The 22,062-nt window shown below is 43.7% G+C and overlaps 1 protein-coding gene across 4 annotated transcripts in view; it reads right to left on the reverse strand.

Moving 5' to 3' along the window:
* Nucleotides 1–22,062, reverse strand: part of SEMA4G (semaphorin 4G) — a 111,590-nt gene that overhangs the window by 51,314 nt on the left and 38,214 nt on the right. For all 4 annotated transcript variants that reach the window (XM_081006158.1, XM_081006161.1, XM_081006160.1 and 1 more), the window contains one exon: nucleotides 6,375–6,621. In XM_081006158.1, the coding sequence (XP_080862284.1) occupies nucleotides 6,375–6,495 (121 nt within the window). In that variant the 5' untranslated portion in view covers nucleotides 6,496–6,621. The remainder of the gene's footprint in view (nucleotides 1–6,374; nucleotides 6,622–22,062) is intronic.

Raw genomic sequence — 22,062 nt, forward strand, 5'->3', positions numbered from 1 at the left:
ATGCCACCTCTACAAGGTAAGGACTGCGGTCTTCTCAGTTTGGCTGCCAGATAGCCATAATGCAATTAGCGATGCTTTGTGGGAAAAGTCTCAGAGAAAAGCCTGCAGGCTGAGTGCCAGTTCCTACTCATGGCTCCTGCGCCAGCTGCAAGACCCCCCACACTGCACCAGGGAATCTGCAGAGAAGCTGAGGGGCCCTAGTTACACAAAGGAAGGAAGGCTGAAAATCAGGCAGTGGATATGACTACTCACCACTTAAAATGAGGGCTTGAAAATGCTGGACCTCTATACCAGACAGGCGGCTGAAGACCAGCCTCCCAAGGGTGTTTTTTACTCTACACACACACACACACACACACACACACACACACACACACGGCTTTGTTATACACATTTGTGTGAAATGTGTAGCTACGTTCTGCTGTTCCCAGAAAGCTCTGGTGCAGTTTACAGCAAAATGACCATTTCCCATTTGAATTATTGGGATAAGGTGAACACTTTGGTGGAAGAGGGTACTTCATTCCAATTACCCATCAAGGTAGGCCAGTCATGCAAGAGAACCTTGACATTTTGGCTCCCAAGACTCCCAACAGCCAAATCTTATGAACTTTATCAAGAATTAAAAAACAGAGAAAGACAAAGGTAAAAACAGAACAGTACAGTGGTATCTCGGGTTACATACGCTTCAGGTTACATACAATTCAGGTTACAGACTCCGCTAACTCAGAAATAGTACCTCGGGTTAAGAACTTTGCTTCAGGATGAGAACAGAAATCGTGCTCCGGCGGCGTGGCAGCAGTGGGAGGCCCCATTAGCTAAAGTGGTCTTCAGGTTAAGAACAGTTTCAAGTTAAGAACGGACATCCGGAATGAATTAAGTACTTAACCTGAGGTACCACTGTACTTTAAAAGGAAAGGAAAGTCTATCCTACTGTAGCTACTTCCAAACAGGCTTCTGGTTTACCATAGCAGCATAGATGGTAAGGTTGAGGGACTAAGGACTGTTTGGCAACAGTCATCTTTTTAAAAGTTTCTGGCCCTGGTGGACATTGATTGAATGATGGCCGTGGCTAACCAATCAAAAGTCAGCCACACTACTTTTGGAAGTTGGGCGATGGGCTATTGCAGCATTAACTAGCTACCTGCTAGATAGAACCCATTCTGTGCTTTGCATATTCAAAGGGAGATGTGACTTCTTTGGGGGGAATGGAGAATAAGATCTTAAATGAGACCTTTGTCATAGGCCACAATTGAGGTGCAATGAATTATTTGTAGCTTAATTATTTATCATATTTCAATTGCAGCAACTTCCAGTCAAAGATGTTAATCAACAGTAACCTTGCTATCAATAATCTACAGTCCCATGAGTCAGACAATGGGTAGAAGTGAATCAATGGCATATACTGAGCACCTCATTCAGTAGGTCTTGCTCCTCTGACACAGAGGAAATACAGTGAAGAAAGGCTGCTTGGGAGAGTAGTCTGCTTTAATAGGCTAAGCTATTTATTTAATTTGTCTAACAGACTGAATTAAATAAAAACAATGAACTTAAAAGCCATTAATCAGCTAACACCCTCCCACATAAAATATGTTAACAGGCTTTCAGAGTTGCATTTATCCAAGTACTGGCACAGAATGCCTTGCTGTTCCATTGATAAGTATTTCCTTTAGACAGCACTTCATTCCACAGAAATCCCAAATGCTCTCTGGACACTAAGGATAGTAGAACACAGTTCGTATTTTAGTTGTCCCAATCTATCACAGCAGGTAGTAGTGTGGTAAGAAGGCCCATTCTAATACCTTGAGCATTATTGAGGGCACCCCTAAGCAAAATATTAACATAGTCACACTACTCCACCCCCATGCTGGCCACTGAGCTCCTAGAGCTGGTGGTTCAATCCGGAGCCACAACAGAGTTCCCACCTCCTCTATGAGCTGAGCAAATCAGCCCCACCACTAATACCCCCAGTTGATACTCATCAAATCTTCTGTACCATTCTGCAAATCTTGTCAGGGCTGGGCGAGAAACTAGCAGCTCAAGCATAATAATAAAGAGCCAGAGAACAAGCCAAGTGTCAAGATCAAAGGGAACACATAAGCACAACAGAACTCGGGTTGTCTTGTTATTTAAGCAAAGTGCCACTGAGACAGGAAGCCCTTGAAAAACTGCACTCATGCAGCTCACCATCTGGAGCAGTGGTCAGCAACTCCTAACAATACAGAACCCAGTGTTCACTGGATTCTGTTTCCATAGATTATTTGTGGCCTGGTGCTTCCTTCCTTCCATAGAGCTTCAAGCTTTCATTTGCTTCTCCTCTTGTTCCTAAGCAGCAGAAGCACAAGTTTCCAAGCAGTACTAGGATGGATGGATCCCTGTCATCTCCTGGAGTACAATAACGATCCTAAGCAGCCACTTGTTGGATGACCAACATAGTGACTACCATTGCCGCATGTAGTTACAATAATGACAAAGAATAGCCAATAGCCAGGAACATGTTAAAGACACCATTACAACTTTAAGAGTCAATTGCTCATCTCTGATGAAGAATGATAACTGTAAATAGTTTAATATGTAAGGCACAGAACTTACCACACCAGTGGGCTGAAAGTGGAGGGTGGAAGGAAGGAAACCATGGGAAATGGATGCTCAGTGTTACATTTCCTGTATCACCAACTGTATCATTGGGAAGCGGGGTGGGGGTGTCTTCTGTTTCAAATATCTTTTTAAATTTCTCCCCCCCCCCCCCCGTTATTTTATTAGAAAACTTAACAGGAAAAAGGACTCATTGTTTCCTTAAGTGCCACATCCTCTGAGAAGGGTCAAAGGAACCCTAACAGCTCAGAGGAGGGATAGGGCAACAATTTTTTAAAAAATCTTCAGTGTAGCAATCCTAGATTAATAACATGCTGTTTTGGGGGAAAGAGGCTGTTAATCATCCAGAGCAGCTCCTTAGAGAGGCATCCAATTCTAACTAAAAGCCATTAGAAAATCGGGAACTCACTAGCAGGATTGCCTGATGGTTCACTGCACTAAATCCATGTTTTTCAATATTCAGATCTCTTCTAGTTTGAACTTCCAACCATTTGGACCCTGTCATATGTTTAACTATGTCTTCCCAGACTAATAGCTAACTGAATTGTTATAATTTATCCACGGATCTTACGTCAAAACCTTTAAAAAATGTTTTATGGGTAGCCAGCCAACAACAACCGAAAAGCAGCAATTTCTGCAAACCAGCACTCTCTGAGCTGACAAATTTAATAGTTCAAATCAAGCTACATATTATAGTGCTCTCTCACTCTCGCTCTCGCTCTCTCTCTCTCACACACACACACATTCAGAATCTGAAATCTTAAGAATAACATTTTGCATTCACTGTTTCTACAAACCAGCACAGATGCGCAGAGGAAGTGCAGAGGAAATAGTCTGCTGAACACTAAGAAAGTAGACACCTCAGTGGTCATGGAATAGGTGGAACTCTGTTCTTTCGCTTTTCCTTACCCTTCTCCAGGGACCTTAGATATGATCTTCAGTTCCTCCACTATTTTAAGCCCTTGCCAAGAATCTCAAAGCCCAAACATTACCATCCCAACACAACCCGGCTGTCCATCTCTGGCAACAGCATGAAAATGTTTCCAATATCTTGGCATCGTTTAAGCTCTAGGACACTGCATGCCAGTACCATCTTGGATGTACTAAAGGAGGGGAAGAACACTGAAGATAATGAGAATTGCAAGAACCATAGACAAATGGTCCAATAATATGCAGTCCATAAACTATGGTAAGTCTCTTATTCAGCACCTATAGGCAGAGCCAGCAGCCTGCTTCCTGATCAGGCTTCTGTGAGTGTTCACAGAAATCAGAATAAATTACATAACGTTTTTATTCAAAGTACATGAATTTGTGCTTCCCTTAAATCTGATTCACACACCCCTTCCCATTAAGAAGGGAGTACAGATTATACAAAGCCTTAGCTTTACTAAGCAACTCTGGTGGTGGGATTGATGAATACCACTGTAGAACTGATAAGCTACCCAAGACAAGGGATTTGAGCGCAAGGTAACAAAGGCAAACAGAAGGAAATTCTTGACCCCCTTCTCCTGCACTCAGAAAAGCTTGTGATCATGTGTTCGTAGTGCTTCAGGGTCCCCGGGAAACTGGAGCAGAGGAGATTGCTCCAAGATGCTGATGTAACCAGACATGCATGTTGAGGCGAAAGACAGCAGTGCTGACAGCACCAATCTGGCATATAATAATCAGTGGCAGCTCCCACACGGCTTTCAAAACAGGTTTTCCCTCTCTCCCTCTTCCATAATAGGAAGGCAAGGAAAGAAAGGTGGGACGAAAGGGCAGGAGCCCGGCGGAAGCCTCTCAAAAGTGATTATTTCATTTGTTGTTCCAAGCATACCACAATGCGAAAATTGCCTGTATGCCACTGTCATCATTATGACACCAAGCTGTGCTCTTCCTACATCAGGTAGCCAAGATGGTTCCCTGCAGATGTTGTTGGACTAAAACTCCCATCATCCCTAAGCACAATCTGTGCTGGCTGAAATTTGATGGAGTTGTAACCCAACAAAATCAAGAGGGCACCACTTTGGCATCCCTTGTTCTACAGAGTATCAGCAGTTTTGTCATGGTTTTAATTCTACCTCGTGTTAACCGCCCGTGGCATGTACATCTACCCATCTTTGCCTTTCATCTTCAGCCTTCTAGCCAATGATAAAGTAATAGACTAAAGCACAACACAAAGTCATTTCCAATCTCCTCTCTATTTGCATTGAAGGACTGAACAATTGTAAATACCATGGAGGTCTGGAGAGAGAGGCATCCAGTGCCAGTTCCAGGTTTTGCAGGGTCCTTGGGAAAGAGGCCTTTAGTAAGACTCCTCCCTGAGTGGACCTTTCTCTTCAGCACTACAAGTGTCCTCTTCCCTGGGGATCAATTTGCACCACTACCCAGGAGATGGAAAGGCAAATGGAACCTACTGCTCCTTCCCCTTGATCCTGTCATTCTTCATACATAGAGGACAGGTCAATCGGTATCAAAGAGGAAATGGAGCAAGACCATAGGACAGTAGTGGACCTCATGCTGGGATGTGGGTTTCGGCAGGTGCCCAATGATGCCAACTTCTGATTCTAACACTGCAGACAACCCTAGCAGCAAATCACTATTTTGTCACCTGAATGTGAAATGAGACATCTCAAATTTGATACAAAAAGTAAGAGAGAGAGAGCTGTATTATTGCAATATTTGGAAGCAGCTTTTTAAAAAAATAAAAATCATCAAATGGAAAATAAAAAAGGGAGAGGTAATGCCCTGATTATTACACACAAACAACTTTTTCAAATGAAGTAGAAAGAAGTTTATATAACAGAGCATTCCTTCCTCCTCTCCATCTCTCTTGTAAAGGGTTACATCATCTTCTGCAAGTCTTTAAAGCCAATAGCTTAGCTTCCTACAATTTTCACTTTGTGACAGCACAACTGACAGAAAACGTGCAAAACTACAAAGCCTTAATCACTTGAGTATTAAATCATACGTAAGGCAAATATCTCCAAGAAGCTCCACCAGCAATTCCCAGTCTGCAACATTCAGAAAGCTGTCAAAGAATCAAGAACCGATCAATAAATTCCCTTTATATGCCCACAACAGGTTTTCTCTGCCTTTTCCCAATTGTGATTGGTTATGGACTAGATAAGCACTGGCCCTGTCAACTCCTAAATGGCCAACTTTCATCCCATTCCCATATAAGAGGAGACTACATAAGGATACCAGACAGCAGACTGCAAAACCTTTGCCACAGATTCCTTTGTATGTCACTGCATCCACCCCTAACATCAAAGCAATTTCCCCTGCACATTACAGGCTGCATCAGTGCAGTAGAGGGATCTTTCACAGCAGTATTTGAAGGCCTGTTTACAGAGAAAGTCTCTGCTAACTTGTTTCACGCTAAGATTTGTTTACTAGATCAAGAGGCTCTGGATTAACAAGGGCTCCCCGCCTCCACTTTCAGTATAACTGGCCATGAAAACAATTTCAAAGAAAAACATTTTGAATAGGTAAAACTATGTGGGCTTTACCATTCATAGCAAGTATAGGTTACCCAAAACAGTCGGTGTAATTGACTTCTTGTGCAAATATACACCAGAGGAGGTTGTCAATACATACATTAGTAACTGTGGAAAGCTGAAATCATGTAAATAAGTGCTCAAAATTCAAACATGGAGATAACAAAGGGAGAGAGAATGGGATTTGCATACCAAGATGTATGCACCATTTAGGCACATAGATCTCTCTTCTTCATAAACATTGCAAACTTGCCCAGCTAAATGGTTCATGATAAATAAGGCAAACCTGGAGTGCTTCTTTACCGTTATAGACAATTGTCATTCGGGGTGTGGCATCCAAATCTACAGCAGAGCGTCTGGAGGGATATCCCATTGTAGCAACCACAAAGAGAACCATCTGATAAAGGGGTACATTCCTTCTCATTCTTCCTGGTTGACAAAGGCTGCTGCCCACTGGGCAACACAGCCCTTTTCTACAAGAAAACCTTGAGATGGTTGGAGCACCTTCCTGCTGAGTTGATGAGTGTCACTGGAGGCCACAGAGGGATTCCTGAAATGCAAAATAGAAGCTTTTAAAAAACAATAATTGTAATAATAAATTACTTCTTAATAGTGCTAAAAGAATTCATAGCTCATAAAATTTATCCCCAAGATTTACCACTAACTCAAGCCTTCTTCGTGTGTTGCTCACTTGTAAATGGAAAATGTGGCAAAAAGGTCTGCAAAGCCCTCAAAATCACATTGCTCCTCCTGCTTCCAGAGTCTCTGGTGCTATGCTGAGCATATGGATCTGCCATTTACCAAGCTATATATATTGTGTATGCTTCTTCCTTTAGATGCTGTTGTTGTTACATTAAAAAAAAAAAAACTTCAACTATCCAAAACGATAAAGACAAACCAAGCATGTAGATGTATCAGAATCTGCTTAAGCACAACAGTCTAGGTTCTCTGGTTTTGGCTTTTAGGCATTCCCAGAACTTGGAAGATACAAAATAAGGCTGGTTGCTTTTGCTTGGTTACCCACCATCTCTTAAGTTTGGTTTCTACTGCCCACCATTACTGCATGTTGACTTGTGCCCCAAGCCTCCCACTGAACTCTATATCCCCTCTTCATCCTTCCACTCCTTTTTAGCACTACCATTCCCAATCCTGCACCTTTAATATTCGCCAGATAACTCTGTTGTACTCTTTTTTTTTTTTTTTAGTCTATATTTCAGATTTCCCTTCTGCTTCATTTCAGGCAATCAGCCGCCAGTTGCCAGCTAATGTGTCGCATATGGGAAATTGTCTTGGGCCTCTGCATAGTCATTCATGTCAGAGTCGTGACAAGATCCTTTAAAAGGCAAAGACTGTTTTCCCTTCCCAAGCTTCGAAAGTTGCTCTCATTAAATCCCAGGGCTACTAACAACTGGCTAAACATTCACACAACTGGATTCTCCAGGGATGCATTCACACTCTGGACGTTGCTCTGCTACAGCAGGCGCAGCATTGCTACTTAGGTTAGCAATTCCTTCTGCATCATTAAATACCATGTATTAAACATTTGGGCCGAAATGTTTCGTGGAGAGAACAAGATGCTATTTGTGATTTATTCTTCATCTTCCTACATTTTATGCAAGGCACTAAAACTCCTAAACACAACAAGCAAAGTGCTTAAATGAGGATATTTTGCATTTTTATGCCTTGCAACATCAGTGGTTTAATTCAAACTCACATAAGTAACAGTTGTTTATTTCATCAAAGATCAATTTCAGGGCAAGGCTTGATCTGCAAACTCCTGTTAAAAATTACCATGTAGCTCAATATTCTATACTAATTACTAATCCTCTTTTAATAATTGCCATTTTTAGTACAGTATTTAGAACTGATATAGCAAAGCTCTTGGCATACATTATCTCAATAAGCTTTACAATGACTTTGTAAGGTAGGTTGATATTATCCTTTGAGACAGGCTTCAGTCCTCTACATGCTTAACCTTGGAGGAGAGGACTGCACTCAGAGAGAGCTTATGGCAAGTTTTGGATTCTCCATCTTAACTATTATGTCATAGTAGCTGTGGAGACTGGCGATCGTTCCATGGCGTAATTCAGCTTAGCCTGCAAAAGAATTCTAAAGCTGTGTTGTACAATGGCTAGAGAGTGTTAGGTTTGAATGCAGCGCTCCCAGTATCAAATCTCCGCTAGCTGTCAACCTCACTAGATGGTTTTGGATATGTAACAAGGTTGCTTTGGGTGCAAATAATAGTCCTGAGTTCAGAGGAAAGGCAAGATATAAATATAACAAACACATTTCCACTTGCACTCCTTGTCCAACACATATATTCAATAACACAGCTTCTTCCTCTCAGAAAGAAGTTCAAAAAGTTCAAAAATATAAATTAAAAATTAGCTCCAATCTCAGCATGTACAGTACAGTGTACTGGATCTACAGTAGTCACTTCTGCAATAAGCTATAGCCTGATCCCTGCAGGAACTGACTAACTTACCGAGCTTAAGTAGGAAACAGCAAAGATTTGCTAAATTAATGTTCCCAGACCCATGCTGGAAACCCTAACTGCATAGTGGGTGCCTCCCGCCGCCACATTAAGACTGAGCAGATCATGAATCATCATAAATGGGACGTTGCTAGCTTCATGAGTTCCTGCGGGTTCTGAACACCTGATTAGAACTATGGCAAGTAACCATATGCATCCCAGCCACGGTATGTTTACCTGAGGGAGGAATGCAATTAAGATCCATACCCAGAAGAATGAGGATGTGATACTTTTGTTTCAAGAACGTGACTTCCAATTTAGACAAACCTGGAACAGCTAATCAGATAATTGATATTTATATGCCACTGAAGACCAAAAGGTTGAAGCATGCCTAAGAACTGGAATAGTTATTCCCCATGTTTACTTCTTCTTTGTCTTCTAACAATTTTGTTTTTTAAAAAAGCGTTCAAAAGATTTTGGAATTTTAAATATTTTACTTTTGTTTTTAAACATTTGATTATGCACAAAAAATAGCAAGCAAGATTTTAACATGCTGTTTCAGAATACTACATTATTTCTCAAACAAAATCAACAAAGACATTTTAACCCCATAAGACTTGTAGCAGAGGAAAACCATCTATACTATCCACATTATCAATATGGTCAACACAATTCTGCCTTCTTTCCATGCAAGCACATTGGAGGCACTATCAAACATGATACCTGCAACATTCAAACACCAAATGTGTACATCCACTAATGAAATCTGACCTCTCCAAGGCTAAATGTTGATTCGGTATATAAGAGACAGAAAATTTCCTTACGGAATGTGGCAATAATCCAGAACCATCCTCATGTGATCTTTGCAGAGCGTGCCAATACCCCAATATCAGCATGATGTCAGCTAACATAATCAACACATAGGCACGCAAGCACATCATCTCAGGCACACAATCACTAGAATAAATCACACGCAAGAGTGTTTCTCGACAGCAGTTGTTCAGAGGCATATGCTGTATTAATTAAAATGTGTTACAGCAATGTGTTGAAGAACAAGGCAAGCTGTGGAGTAGTCAGCAAATGCCTCCTTTTACTGGTTAAAAAGAAAGTCACAAGTTTAGTAGGTGAACACTCTTGCTAAAAGAGAAAGTGCAAGACAAGGATGTGTTCTGTTCAGTTCATTTCCTTTGTTATTAGTACTCTCAATTCATGTTCATATATCTGTGCCAAAATAATTTAAAGTTCTGCATGCAAAAAATACAGAACTTTTCAATAAATTTTGCTTGCAGTGTTTTGACGATCTGGATCAGAGGGACTCGTGATGGTTATATGGATTTTTCTACCTTGCAGTTTACGGTTGGATTACAGGGACTCTGAGTCCCTTCCAATGCTATAAATCTGTCTTTTCAGATAGAAAGAAATCTCAGATTTCTCACCTACCCTTTCCTCACCAAGCAGCTACAGTGCTAGGACACCAGAAAGATAGACAAAGGCTTCTCTAAAAGTAGTATGTACTGTATTTTTCCGTGTATAACATGCGCCCATGTATAAGACGACCCCTATTTTTTTGGACTGCACAAAATAAAATTGGGGGTGAGGGAAATGGCCAAAAGTTGTTGAGCTTTTGGGGGGGGCGTGTTCACAGGGAGGAGTTGTCGTTTTCAAAAGTCTGGGGTGGCATTCTAACATGCAGTTCACTTCCAGGAGTCTGAAAAAGTACCATTTACTACACCAGCTCACAAGTCTCCCACCTCTGCCCTAGACATTTTTAGGAGGAAGCCAAACAGATTTCCACTGGGAAAAAATCTTCAACACCCATAAGTGAAAAGGGCTACATTGAAAAATGAGTTTCCATAAAAGAAAGAGTTTCCATAAGCTTTTGCAAACTTCCCTTTACCACATACAAAGATATTTCATTTTGAACCTACACACTGTGGAAAGCCTCTAGTATGGAGGACAGACATGCTAGCTATAATCACACAATGTGCAGTGAACATAATGGCATTGTAGCTATCAGCTGTGTTCAGTACTCCTGTTCAGCAGAGTTGCATTATCATATCCACAGGAAATATGGAGCTTCTACAGAAAGAGGAGTATGCTTCATATCCAGGAATAAATGCAGCCTCTTAACAGAGGACCTCAATGTGCTTCTTTATGCAGGTGAATTGGAATGGAGTCGGATGGAGATAGAAGCAGAGACACTTTGATATGCATAACTGCACAGTCTGTGCCAGGGTTTAAATTTTATCAGAAATGGTAATGTTAGGCCAGAATATCCCACTGAACCCATATGGAGGTGGGGTGTAATACTAACTGTGCCGGTTGTGCCATGGAATTAAATGACACATGGAACGAAGTGGAGTTTTTCCAACAATAAAGCATTTATAACACACAAGCTGAAAGGTGAGAAATTATGAATAGCTCAGAACTGGAAGAATGTGCAAGTTTTACAATTACATAATAGGCTTGCAAATACTATGACATAGCTGTTTTGCAGAATCTAATAAATCTTATGCATACAGGCAAGGAACCTCACAAGAAAAGCAGATTGCCTTTTTACTAGTAGGCTTGTTTCAAATGTTTGCATACATCCATAAGCAAGACATGGGAACTGTATCATTGCTCTAAAACAAGAAGCACATGACTATCAATAGCTTGTAAGACTGAGGAATTTAAGGAGCTAGATAAAATCTGGCATGGATGTCAGCCCAAGTCCTGCGCTGAGTCAGAAGAAGAGGACTTACTTATTTTGTAAAATGTATAGACCACTTGATGGTAGAAACTGGTTTACAAAAAAGAGAAAATAATAAAATTATCACTAAAAAAACTACAACCATAATTTAAAACATACAGAAAGTTAAAACCACACTAGAATAGACTAAAACAAATGAAAACTCACACAAGCTTTCTAAACATCTGGGTAGGCTTGACTAAATAAGAAGGTCTTCAGCAGGTGCCAAAAGGAATACAGTGAAGGCACTCAATATCAATAGGCAGGGAGTTCCAAAGTGTTGGAACTGCCACAATAAATGATCAAGTTCTTACAGATGCAGGACGGGTATTAAGTGGCACCAACTGAAGCAGTTGAGTAGGCACATATAGGGTAAGGCAATCTCACAGGTAAAGAGGTCCCAGGTTGTTAGGAGCATTATATACTAATGGTAGCAGATCAGAAACCAGTGCAGACCTCTGAGCATAGGCATTATATGCTGAGAAGGCCTCACTCCTGTGAGCAACTCACTGCAGCATTCTGCACTAACTGCAGCTTCAGGGAAGCCCCACATAGAGCACATTGCAGTAATTCAATCTTGAAGTAACCAGTGCATGAACTACTGTGGCCAGGCTCTCCCAGTCTAGCAACAGCTGTAGGTGTCAAACCGGTCACAGTTGGTAAAAAGCACATCCAGCCACTGAGGCTACCTGAGCCTTCAGTGACAGAGCTGGGTCCAGAAGCACCCCCAAACTGCCAACCTGATCCTTCAGGGGGAGTGCATCCCCATTCACGGTAGGCAATTGGCTGGTTTCTCAGACACGGGAGACGCTTACCCGAAGTGCCTCTGCCTTGCCAGGATTCAGGCTCAGCTTGTTCTCCCTTATCCATCTCACCACTGTGCCCAGGCAGTGGCCCAGGGACTGCACAGCCTCTTCTGATTCAGATGTTATGGAGAAGTAGCAATGAGTGTCATCAGCATACAGATAGCACCTCACCCCAAACCAACTAATGATCACACCCAGTGGTTTCATGTAAATAACACTGGCGATAAGCAAAGGAATGGAACCAGGCTCTGGATTCTGAACCAGAGGCTAATGGAAAAGAGCATGCAGAACCCAAGTCAGGAGCTTAGCAGGCACTTCTCCCTGAGCCCAATTCACCTGAAGAACCAAATACCTCCTGCTCCACACATGCCTGCCCACTGGCACAAGTATGCCAGGCAGGAGAGACCATCTGCGGCAAGCCATTTAAGAATTCACACCCTTCAGACAAAGAAGAATTTTGGAGGAGCAGGCTGATTGGAGGCACCTGTAAGGCCTCAGTTCTCCAGACTTTGCCAAAAGCTGTTTGCTTGGAGCTTTTCACGGTGCTGCCTTGCATCATGGATACCTGGTACAAATGGATCAGGGAGTGCAAAGTTTGCCCATTTAGAGAAACCATAGGTCAATGGTAGAGCACCTGCTTTGCATGCAGAAGGTTCCATGTTCAGTTGCCAGCATCTCCAAGGAGGGTGGAAGAGAATCTGTTTGGAATATTGGAGAGCAGCTGCCAGTTGGTATAGACAATAAGGAGCTGGATGAACCAGTAACCCGATTCATTATAAGGCAGCTTTCTATGCTTCTTTGTTCTTATTATGAGTCATTTTGCTCATTGTGTTGTTTGCATTTGTAGCGTAAGAAAATAAAACAATAGGGTGAAAAACATGTCAGAGACAGGACCGTCATCCAGTAAATAATTGACATGAAAAACAAAATCTGAATTAATCCCTAATACAATTTTTCCTCCTTTCCAGTGGAGCCCATGGGAATACTGGGTTTATAGCCACCCCGAATCATAGCTCTGGCCATCTTATCTTTTACTACTTTCCATTTTTGTTCCAAAGTTTACTGAGGAGGGAGCCAATGTTCACTTCTCTCCCTTTCTACCCACTTCCTAAAACTCCCCATTTGAGAGACTCATTGGCCTTTTGCTAAGCAAAGTTTCCCCTAAGCTCAGGAGCACAATGTCTACTCATAATTGACTTTTCGCAAGCCATTTCTTATACTATCTTTTGAGGACTAATCACCATCCTGGCATCAGCACTACGTGGTGCTGATGCATCTGCACCTGGAGTGCCACCACGAACATTGGTATCCCTTTTAAAAAGAAATAAAGTTAATGCACCAGTGCTGTGGTGAAGAGAACCACCAGATGAGACAGCTACTGCTGTCTTCATTATCCTCAGCACCTTATCCCATCACAGGTAGGGCCCAGGGCCATGAGAGATAATGAAGGTGCAGCAACTGGCTTCAACAGACTCGCCCAGCACTTTTCTTCACAGCACTGTCCCTGGTGCTGCCTGTCTGTCAACACCTGTCCCTTCCAGGGGCTGCCAGAAGGCACCTTGCCCAGGATTCTTTCAAACATGGCAGCTGCCCCAACTGGCTGGTCTACATCACCAGTGGCGTGGAGACATTCAGACTTGCCCAACAGTCAATGCTTTTCCAATTAAATGGTGGGACTGAAATCCCTCGGGGAGTTCAGTTTTCTCTCTGCCTGCTAATATGAACCCAAGATGGGTATTTGTGGTTGCAGCTGTTTCCAGAAAGGAAGAGGCAGCCCAGAGAACATATTCTTGACTATCATGAATTCACTGGAAATTGAATTCACTTTCCAACCATTTCCAGTGAATTCATGATAGTCAAGAGTATGTTCTCTGGGCTGCCTCTTTCTTGATGGGCTTGTGGTTGGGGACAAAAAGTCTGTACCTTAGTTCAGTCCTGAACTACCTTCTCTCCTAGGGTATATGAGGCCTATGGGATTCTGCAGTGCACACACCTACTTTTCTCCTTTACTGCATAAATGTGTGTGGATTTAAACCCCCCTCAAGCCTACCCATCCTTAGCCACTTCCCCGGTGCTACACATTACCGATACAACACGGTTGTGCTTTTATATCTGAAGTAGGAGGTACTCCCAAACACCACTGAAAAGGCTATAAAAGGAAGCCTGTTGGGGTGGCAGCAGATGGCACTGTTTATGGGAGGTTTCTAATTTTAAACGGGTACCTGCCAAAGGCGAAAGGCTGAGGACAAAGCTCCCTGCTTGCTCCCTGATTCCACCCCACCCATGCCAATTAGTGCAAGTCACCTTGGCTCAAATTCGGCTCCAGGGGAGAAGGAAAGCTGCAGGTGGCCACCCTCAGAGACAGCAATTTATGAGGTTTAGCTGTTTTCTAAGAGGAGAAACAAAACAAAAAGCAGCAGAGGCTGGGGAAGGAAAAGAATCTATCCAGGAGATTTCCACAACCTCATTACTGTTGGTTGGAGGCTACACACACATTTAGTTATGAGTTATGCAAGTCCGACAGATGCTGGAAGGAACCCACGCAAAGAAGGAAGAGTCATTTCTATTTGACAACTCAGAATGTATTTCAAATCAGATAAAAATCATTGCTTTCTGTTTTGCTGTTTTTTGCCAGCTCTAAAAATGCTCTCCCACATGCCTGTTAGCAAAAAATAGCCTCCCTTCATGCCACCAGCTTTCATTAAGCTAGGGTTTGCAGAGTGATGAACATTACTAGATTATCATTAATCAGCACAAAAACAGAGCCAGGCTTTTGTTAAGATTCCTGCTCCGTGATTGCAGTCATAGGATTGTTGTCTATCACATGACGGTGCATGTTTTGACTCCACAGTGTGGGAAGTGACGGAGACAAGATGTTTGTGTTACTGTGTTCCATGAAGTGGGACTATTGTCCTTTGTTCTCTCTCTTTGCTGCCTGATGCTAGAGAGAGAGGGAGCCATGTTGCAGTGCTCCATGTACGTTTATATGTAAATAAAGTAGATTAGCCAAAATGCTGAGTTGCTGAGTTCTGTTACGCAAACAGCGAACACTCTGCGGATCCCTAAGTGTGCCGATGTCTGTTGGCATCAGTCGCTGTGATGTTCGGGCAGAAGAAAGCTTTTGCAACTCCCAAACGATCGACCAGGAGGGAGAGAACATGCCAGTTGGGCATGTGTCTCTGCCAGGGTCCTACTCGAGAGTAGGATGGGCTCCTAACAGCTTTTGCTTCTCTGCTCTCTGCCATTCACAACAGGAGAACGTCTGCAAGGCTAGATATGTGGGCATGGTAAGCTTAACATGTTTGTATCATGTAAGCTTTTTTTGTTTTGTTTTGTTTTGTTTCATTTAAAATCAGAGGTGCTTGGACAGACACTGGTTGAGATCACAGTGTTTACCATCCCACAGAGCTAGATCAGAAACGTCATTTCCTATTACAGATAGGTAGCCGTGTTGGTCTGCCATAGTCAAAATAAAAAAATTCTTCCAGTAGCACCTTTAAGACCAACTAAGTTAGTTCTTGGTATGAGCTTTCGTGTGCAAGCACACTTCTTCAGATACACTGAAACAGAAGTTGCCAGATCCTTCTATATAGTGAGAAGGTGGGGAGGGGTATTACTCAGAAGGGTGGTGGGAATGGGAGATTGGCAGATAGCTGAGATGAGCCTGCTGACGACTCTTAACGACTGTAATAGGTCTTACAGGAAAAGGCAAGGGGTGAGAAGGTGAGAAATGGCTTAGTCATGTATAATGGGATAAGAATCCAATGTCTTTGTTCAAACCAGGTCTCTCCATGGTTTTAAGTTTGGTAATGAGTTGCAATTCAGCAGCTTCTCTTTCCAGTCTATTTCTGAAATTCCTTTGTAGTAAAACAGCTACTTTGAGATCTTGTATAGAATGTCCTGGGAGATTGAAGTGTTCTCCTACTGGTTTCTTTGTTTTGTGATTCTTGATGTCAGATTTATGTCCATTTATTCTTTGGCGTAAGGTTTGGCCTGTTTGTCCAATATAAAGAGCTGAAGGACACTGTTGGCATTTGATGCCATACACAATGTTAGATGATGAGCAATTGAATAGTCCCGAGATGGTATGTGTGATGTTGTTGGGGCCAGTAATGGTGTTGTCCGGGTGTATGTGGCAGCAAAGTCATTTCCTATCTCAGTCTTTCAGGTACCCTGCTTGCTCCAAGAGACAAATGCTGTAGGACAGCGGTGGAAAACCATTTTTCAGCTGAGGTTGCCCACTGCAGTCCTACAGCACCAGCGGCGTAGCGTGGGTAGTCAGCACCCGGGGCAAGGCAAGTAATTTGCGCCCCCTAACCCGGGGCAAGGCAAGTAATTTGCGCCCCCTGACCCCTAACCATGGTCATTAATACTGACGGCTCTACTCTGGGGCAAATTTCGTAGTGACTACTGCCCTCCGTGGTGTTGTTTTTGCAATTAAAGGACCCCTGCCTCAAATAAAGCATGGGGATTGGGCACTGGGATTTGCCAAGGGAGCTGGGAATTGCAGTTCAGTGGCGGGTCAGGGGGAGAGGGTCCCTTCCGCGTCTGGGTGCCGTGGGCCCCTTTGCGCCAAGACGCGCGTCTTTGGGCGTTGCGGCGCAGCCTTCTCGGTCTCCCTCCCCGGCCCGGCTAGCCCTGACGCGGCTTCTTTCTGGCGCGGGGAGGGGGCGCCTCTGGGGCCAGTGGGTTGGCCAGCCTCCGGCGCGGGTGGGCGGGCCCCGTCGGGGCGGGTGGGCGGCGTGGCGCTTGGTGCCGAAGCCTCCGCCCGCAGCACCCCATCGGGAGACCTGGCCGGAAGGAGCCTCGAGCCGGCTGTCGGACGCGGCTGAAGCAGCCAGGGCGGCATGGCAGGCGGCGGCGGCTCCCCGGCAACTCCATGCGGCCAGCCCTGCGCGCTGGCCGAGCCCCGCAGGCGAACGCTGCCCGTCGGTGAGGAGGGGCTGCCTGGCGCGCCTTCCGCAGCGAGCGCTGAGAGCCGCTGCCATGGGGCTCTGGGCGATTCCGGAGGCAGCGAGCGCGCCCCCCCAGAAGTTGCGCCCGGTGCGGCCGGCACCCCTGGCACCCCCCACGCTACGCCACTGTACAGCACAGAGGATTCAGGACAGACAAAGGAAGTACTTCCTCACACAGTGCATAGTTAAATTATGGAATTCACTCCCACAGTTAGTAGAGTTGGCCACCAACTTTGATTGCTTTAAAAGAGGACGAGACAAATCAATGTAGGATAAAGCTATCAATGGCCACTAGCCACAATAGCTGTGTTCTGCCTCCACTGTCAGAGACAGTATGTCTCTGACAGAGACAGAGACTGAATACTAGCTGATGGGAATTGCAGGTGGGCAGAGTGCTGTTGCACTCATGTCCTGCTTGCAAGTTTCCCATAGTGGTCCCATGGACACTATGAGAACAGGATGATGTACTGGATGGGTCACTGGTCTGATCCAGCAGCTTCTTGCTATGTTCTTATGATCACATAAGATCATGTTCATATGATCACAAACCAGGAAACTGTGTATTTGTAGCTATGGGGGACTTCAAGAGAGGTGCAGAAAACCACAGAGCAAGGAAGAAGGGAAATATACAATATCCATCACTACACTGAAAACAACTACTTGTGCCCTATTAATTATATTATGATACACTCTACACAGAGCTTCTGCCATCATCCAGCCTGCATAGTAGAATTGGAGGATTCAGGAAGCCAGAGACAGCAGAGACTCAAATTAGCCAGTTCATTATTATAATGCAAATAACACCGAAAGGCGTTGAAAATTTGTTGACGCAGGCTTTAATTAGGTTAGCAGTAATTATGAATATTATTGAATATATGGATCACTCTCATGCACCTTTTCATTCTGCTTTATTTTAATGTTAAAATGTTGCAATTAAAGACAAACAAACCAAACAAACCCAAACACTCCTGCAAGAAAAATGACCTCTACAAATATGTTAAGAAATCATAAAGCACTCCATTCCTATGTACAAAGGTGAAAGGAACGTATGCTAATGCTTATATGGCTAATATAAATAACAGACTCAAGAGAACATCTGAACATGTGTTTCAGTTGTTGACAATGCAGACACTAGATTTCCCTGTGTGTTTGTTAGGAAATGTGTGGAGGTGCAGGGGATAGAGAGAGAGAGAGATGGAGAAATGGCCAACCTTGTATCGCTTAGGGAGGAAACACCTGAAACCTCAATACAACAGCTCTCTAAACTACTGGATTTGGGGTCTCTTCTGTTCTTTACAGGTCCTCAGCTAGAAGGGAGAAAGCAAGTGTAACCACCATAGCGTTATCCTCTTAGTGCAGTCAAGGTCACCCAACCATCCAATGCTTCCTTCTACAAGGGGTGAGACTGGCAGCTTGGAGAGCAGCACAGCAGTAGGAGGGAACAAGCAGGATGGCTGAGCACAGCCCAACCTGAACCCTGACACTATGCAGGGGGAGGGGGGATTTCAATCTCTGCCAAAAATAAATAAATGCCTCTGTGATATAAAAAGGCCCACTCCAAAGTGAACAGAAAGGCGGTGGCAGTGCACTTCAAGATTCAAAAGTCCATCAAAGAGACCTCTGAACTCCTTAAAATGTTCTAGCTGGGTGCATTTTAGGAAGAGGAGGAGGAAATATAGACCAAGGTCCAAAAATAGTATTCCAAGACTGATGCTGGGATCCTTGCTGCAAAGGGCTCTCATACTCTCTAACCAGAGGTGAGGGAACCTTTTCAGTCCCAGGGCCTAATTCCCACCTGGGCAACCTTCTGGGGACAACCTTCCACATCTCACCTGTTGGGCAGGGGGAGAAGCAAACGAGAGTAGAGCAACAAAACTTATCTTTGTACAATAAAAACCAGAAGTTTCTACATACACCAATACCCTATACACATCTCTCTAACTGCCACCCACACAAACAAGAGACATTATCATAGTTCAATGTTACATTCCAGCCAGGCAAAAGCACTCATGGGGGGCACAAAGCAGAGCCAGAGGGCTGTAGCCTAGGGATAGGCGACGTGGACCAAGAAGAGGCTGGGGGACAGACAGAGATACCTGTAATTCAGGCCATAATTCAGACCCTAGTTCTGATGTTCTCCATCCCTGCTCTAAACCCAAAAAGAGAAAGAGGAGCAGCAGGAAATATCAACAAAACCTGGTTTCCTTTCACAGGATCTGTTTTTCATCCATGTGGATTCTTCTAGTCCCTCTAGGCTGATCCATACGTCTAAGAACAGGATCCATGTAAAAGGACAGACTGTGTGCTCTCCATAAGCTTCAGAAGGGAGAATTCAATGTAGTGCTACATTTCCATTTGAAGCATTTGAACACAGAAGGATGATGCTCAAGAGCAATTGTTGGGGCTGCCCTCACAGATCCCTCTCCTGGCGTTCCCTTTCATCCACTCAAATTCTGCAAAGCAGCAAGACTAGCACTAGAATACTGACAAGCACAATTGTCTGTCGGATGCTCAGTACTCCATTCATCTACCTCCCAAATCTATTACCTGACCTTCTCTTTCCACCACAGTCAGACACCTGTTTCAAACAAGTCATGTACTGGTTTAAGTTAGCTGATTTCTAAAAGTAGCTGCAGAAAAGATACCTCAGAGCTCATGTACCACCATGACCCTAACTCAAGCTAGGGCTAAAGAAGAACGTTCAGCCTAAAACCACAAATGAATGTTCAAGACTAACCTATCCAGATGATGGCGTCCAAATAACATCATTCAAAGAAACGTTTCCATTTAGGATGCTGCCTTTTCCTCACATTCAACACACAATATATTATTGCTGAGGAAGTGTTATTCTTTCCCCAGCTAGTTGGTGCTATAAATTTCAGTGGGCCATCTGGAATGAGGTTGCAGAAGCATCATGAGCATCTACTGAAATGAAGAACGCCCATGGCACTACCAATGACAAACTTTGCAATTATTCCAACACGTTATGGACCTTAACACCAGCACACAGTCAGCAAAGACGGCATTTGCAGGAAAGTCAAAACTAAGTATGTCAAGGTAGCCAGTGGAGAAGCTCCATCATTTTCACCTATCAAGGCAAGAGACTTGACTGGATGCCTGATCTTGCTACACTTTGCCTTGAGGACAGGTAATTTTCAGATCCTGATAGATGCTCTCTCCCGTCCCCCAGTCCCTTGTATGCTGGAACACACCTTATCCAGACTTATAGGTCTGAAGGACATGAGGACCCCCCGCTATACCCCTCCAAGGCCACCTCTATCAGGGAACATAGGAAGTCAGCATCTGAGGCTTTTTAGTTTAAAGAAAAGGTGAGTGAGAGGTGAAGTGGCAGACGTGGCATGGATAACATGAACAGAGCAAAGGTCTTCTCCCTATTTTTTAACACTAGAATCCAGCGGGCATTCAATTAAGCAGGTCGTTGTAAATTTCAGGACAGACAAAATAAGGGCTGGGTCTCTCACATCAATGCATTCAACAGGGCAATCTTGAACTCTGGAGGTGGGGTGATGGCTGGCTTGCTACTCTCCCTCCTCCACTGGGACATTCGGCGGCAGCTGGGTGGGGATGTTCAGCAGCAGCTGGACAGAGGAGTCTCGCCGCAGACTCTCCAGACCTCTTCTGAATACCAGTTGCAAGAAACTGCAGTTGCAAGAAACTGCAGAAGGGGAGAGTGCTGTTGTGCACAGATCTTGCTTTCAAATTTCTCATAAGTATCTGGTTCACCACTTGAGAACAAGATGCTGGACTAAATGGGCCTCGGCTTGATCCAGCAGGCTATTCTTATGTTCTTAGCTTATTTTTCCATCTGGAAAAATAAGCAGTGGCTTTCTGTGTTCTGAGGCATAGCCCTTTCCCCATTATTTCCTACCTTACCTTTTAACTGGAGATGCCATGGATTGAACCTAGGACCTTTGAGATGCACAGCATATGCTCTACCACTGAGCTATGGTCTCTCACCTATATTATGGGTGGACTAAACATTACTCAAAGGCAATAGCACAGGTGTTTTCAGAACTATCCTGAAAATGGTAAGGCCCAAGCCTAACCAAATCTTATCTAATCTTGCAGTGCATAAGCTCTGAAAGAAGGGTGTAAACCCACAACACCAGTCAACCAATGCTCTCCACAGACAGACATTAGGGTAAGGTACTTATTTTATGACCTTCTACAGCAAAAGGCCAATTATCCTTATCTTAGAAGTGTTTAATAAGCCACAGATTGGAAAGTGAAGCTTTTGTTTTTGACCCTCTACTTGCCTGGCAGCAGCAATTTATCAACAGCCAAACTGAAAACCAAGAGTAAACACCATGGTTATCATCCAGCCAAAGTTTGTCCCATTGTCTTCAACAGGAGGAGTTAAACACATGCTGAAATCACTCTGGTTAGAATCAATGGGGCAGAAAAAGGGCTTCACTTTAGCTGGATCATAACCTATGCCTTTCCATTGCAGTTCAGTGAGCGATAAACAGTACAAACTGATTTCCTGCCTAAAGCAGTTAAGTTGAAGCCTTCCCTTCAGCAAGCTTCCCCATTATCTGCTCTCTCCCTCTCATGGTGTTGACAGGTATTAATTTTATTTATCATAGCATTTCTATGCCACTTTGTTGTCTAAAGGCCCCTGAAGTGGCTCACAGGAAGATTTTAAATGACAAAATAACGAAAAAGCAACAAACGATAAAACTCACAAACACGAAGAACTAACGTACAACAATCCAAAATTGGGGGGGGGGGGGAAGGGTCACGAAAAGCCTGCCAAAAGGCAATGGTTTATAAAATGCCAGGAAAACAAACATACATGCAGGTATCCCAAGGAAGTATTGCAGCCTAGTCACCACCAAGAAAACCTGTTCAGCCAAGCTGCTGCCTGAAAGCTCTCATCTTGTACCAACCATCAACTTAGCTACTGCTGGCTCAAGACATTTTGCTGCCTGAAGCAGCGCTCAAATCCCCCCCTCCAAACCCAAGGCCAACCCTTTAACTTGTTGCACCAGACACCAATCCCTGT

The sequence above is a fragment of the Podarcis pityusensis genome, assembly GCF_964106645.2.
Source record: "Podarcis pityusensis genome assembly, chromosome: 5".
NCBI classification, from domain to species: Eukaryota; Metazoa; Chordata; class Lepidosauria; order Squamata; family Lacertidae; genus Podarcis; species Podarcis pityusensis.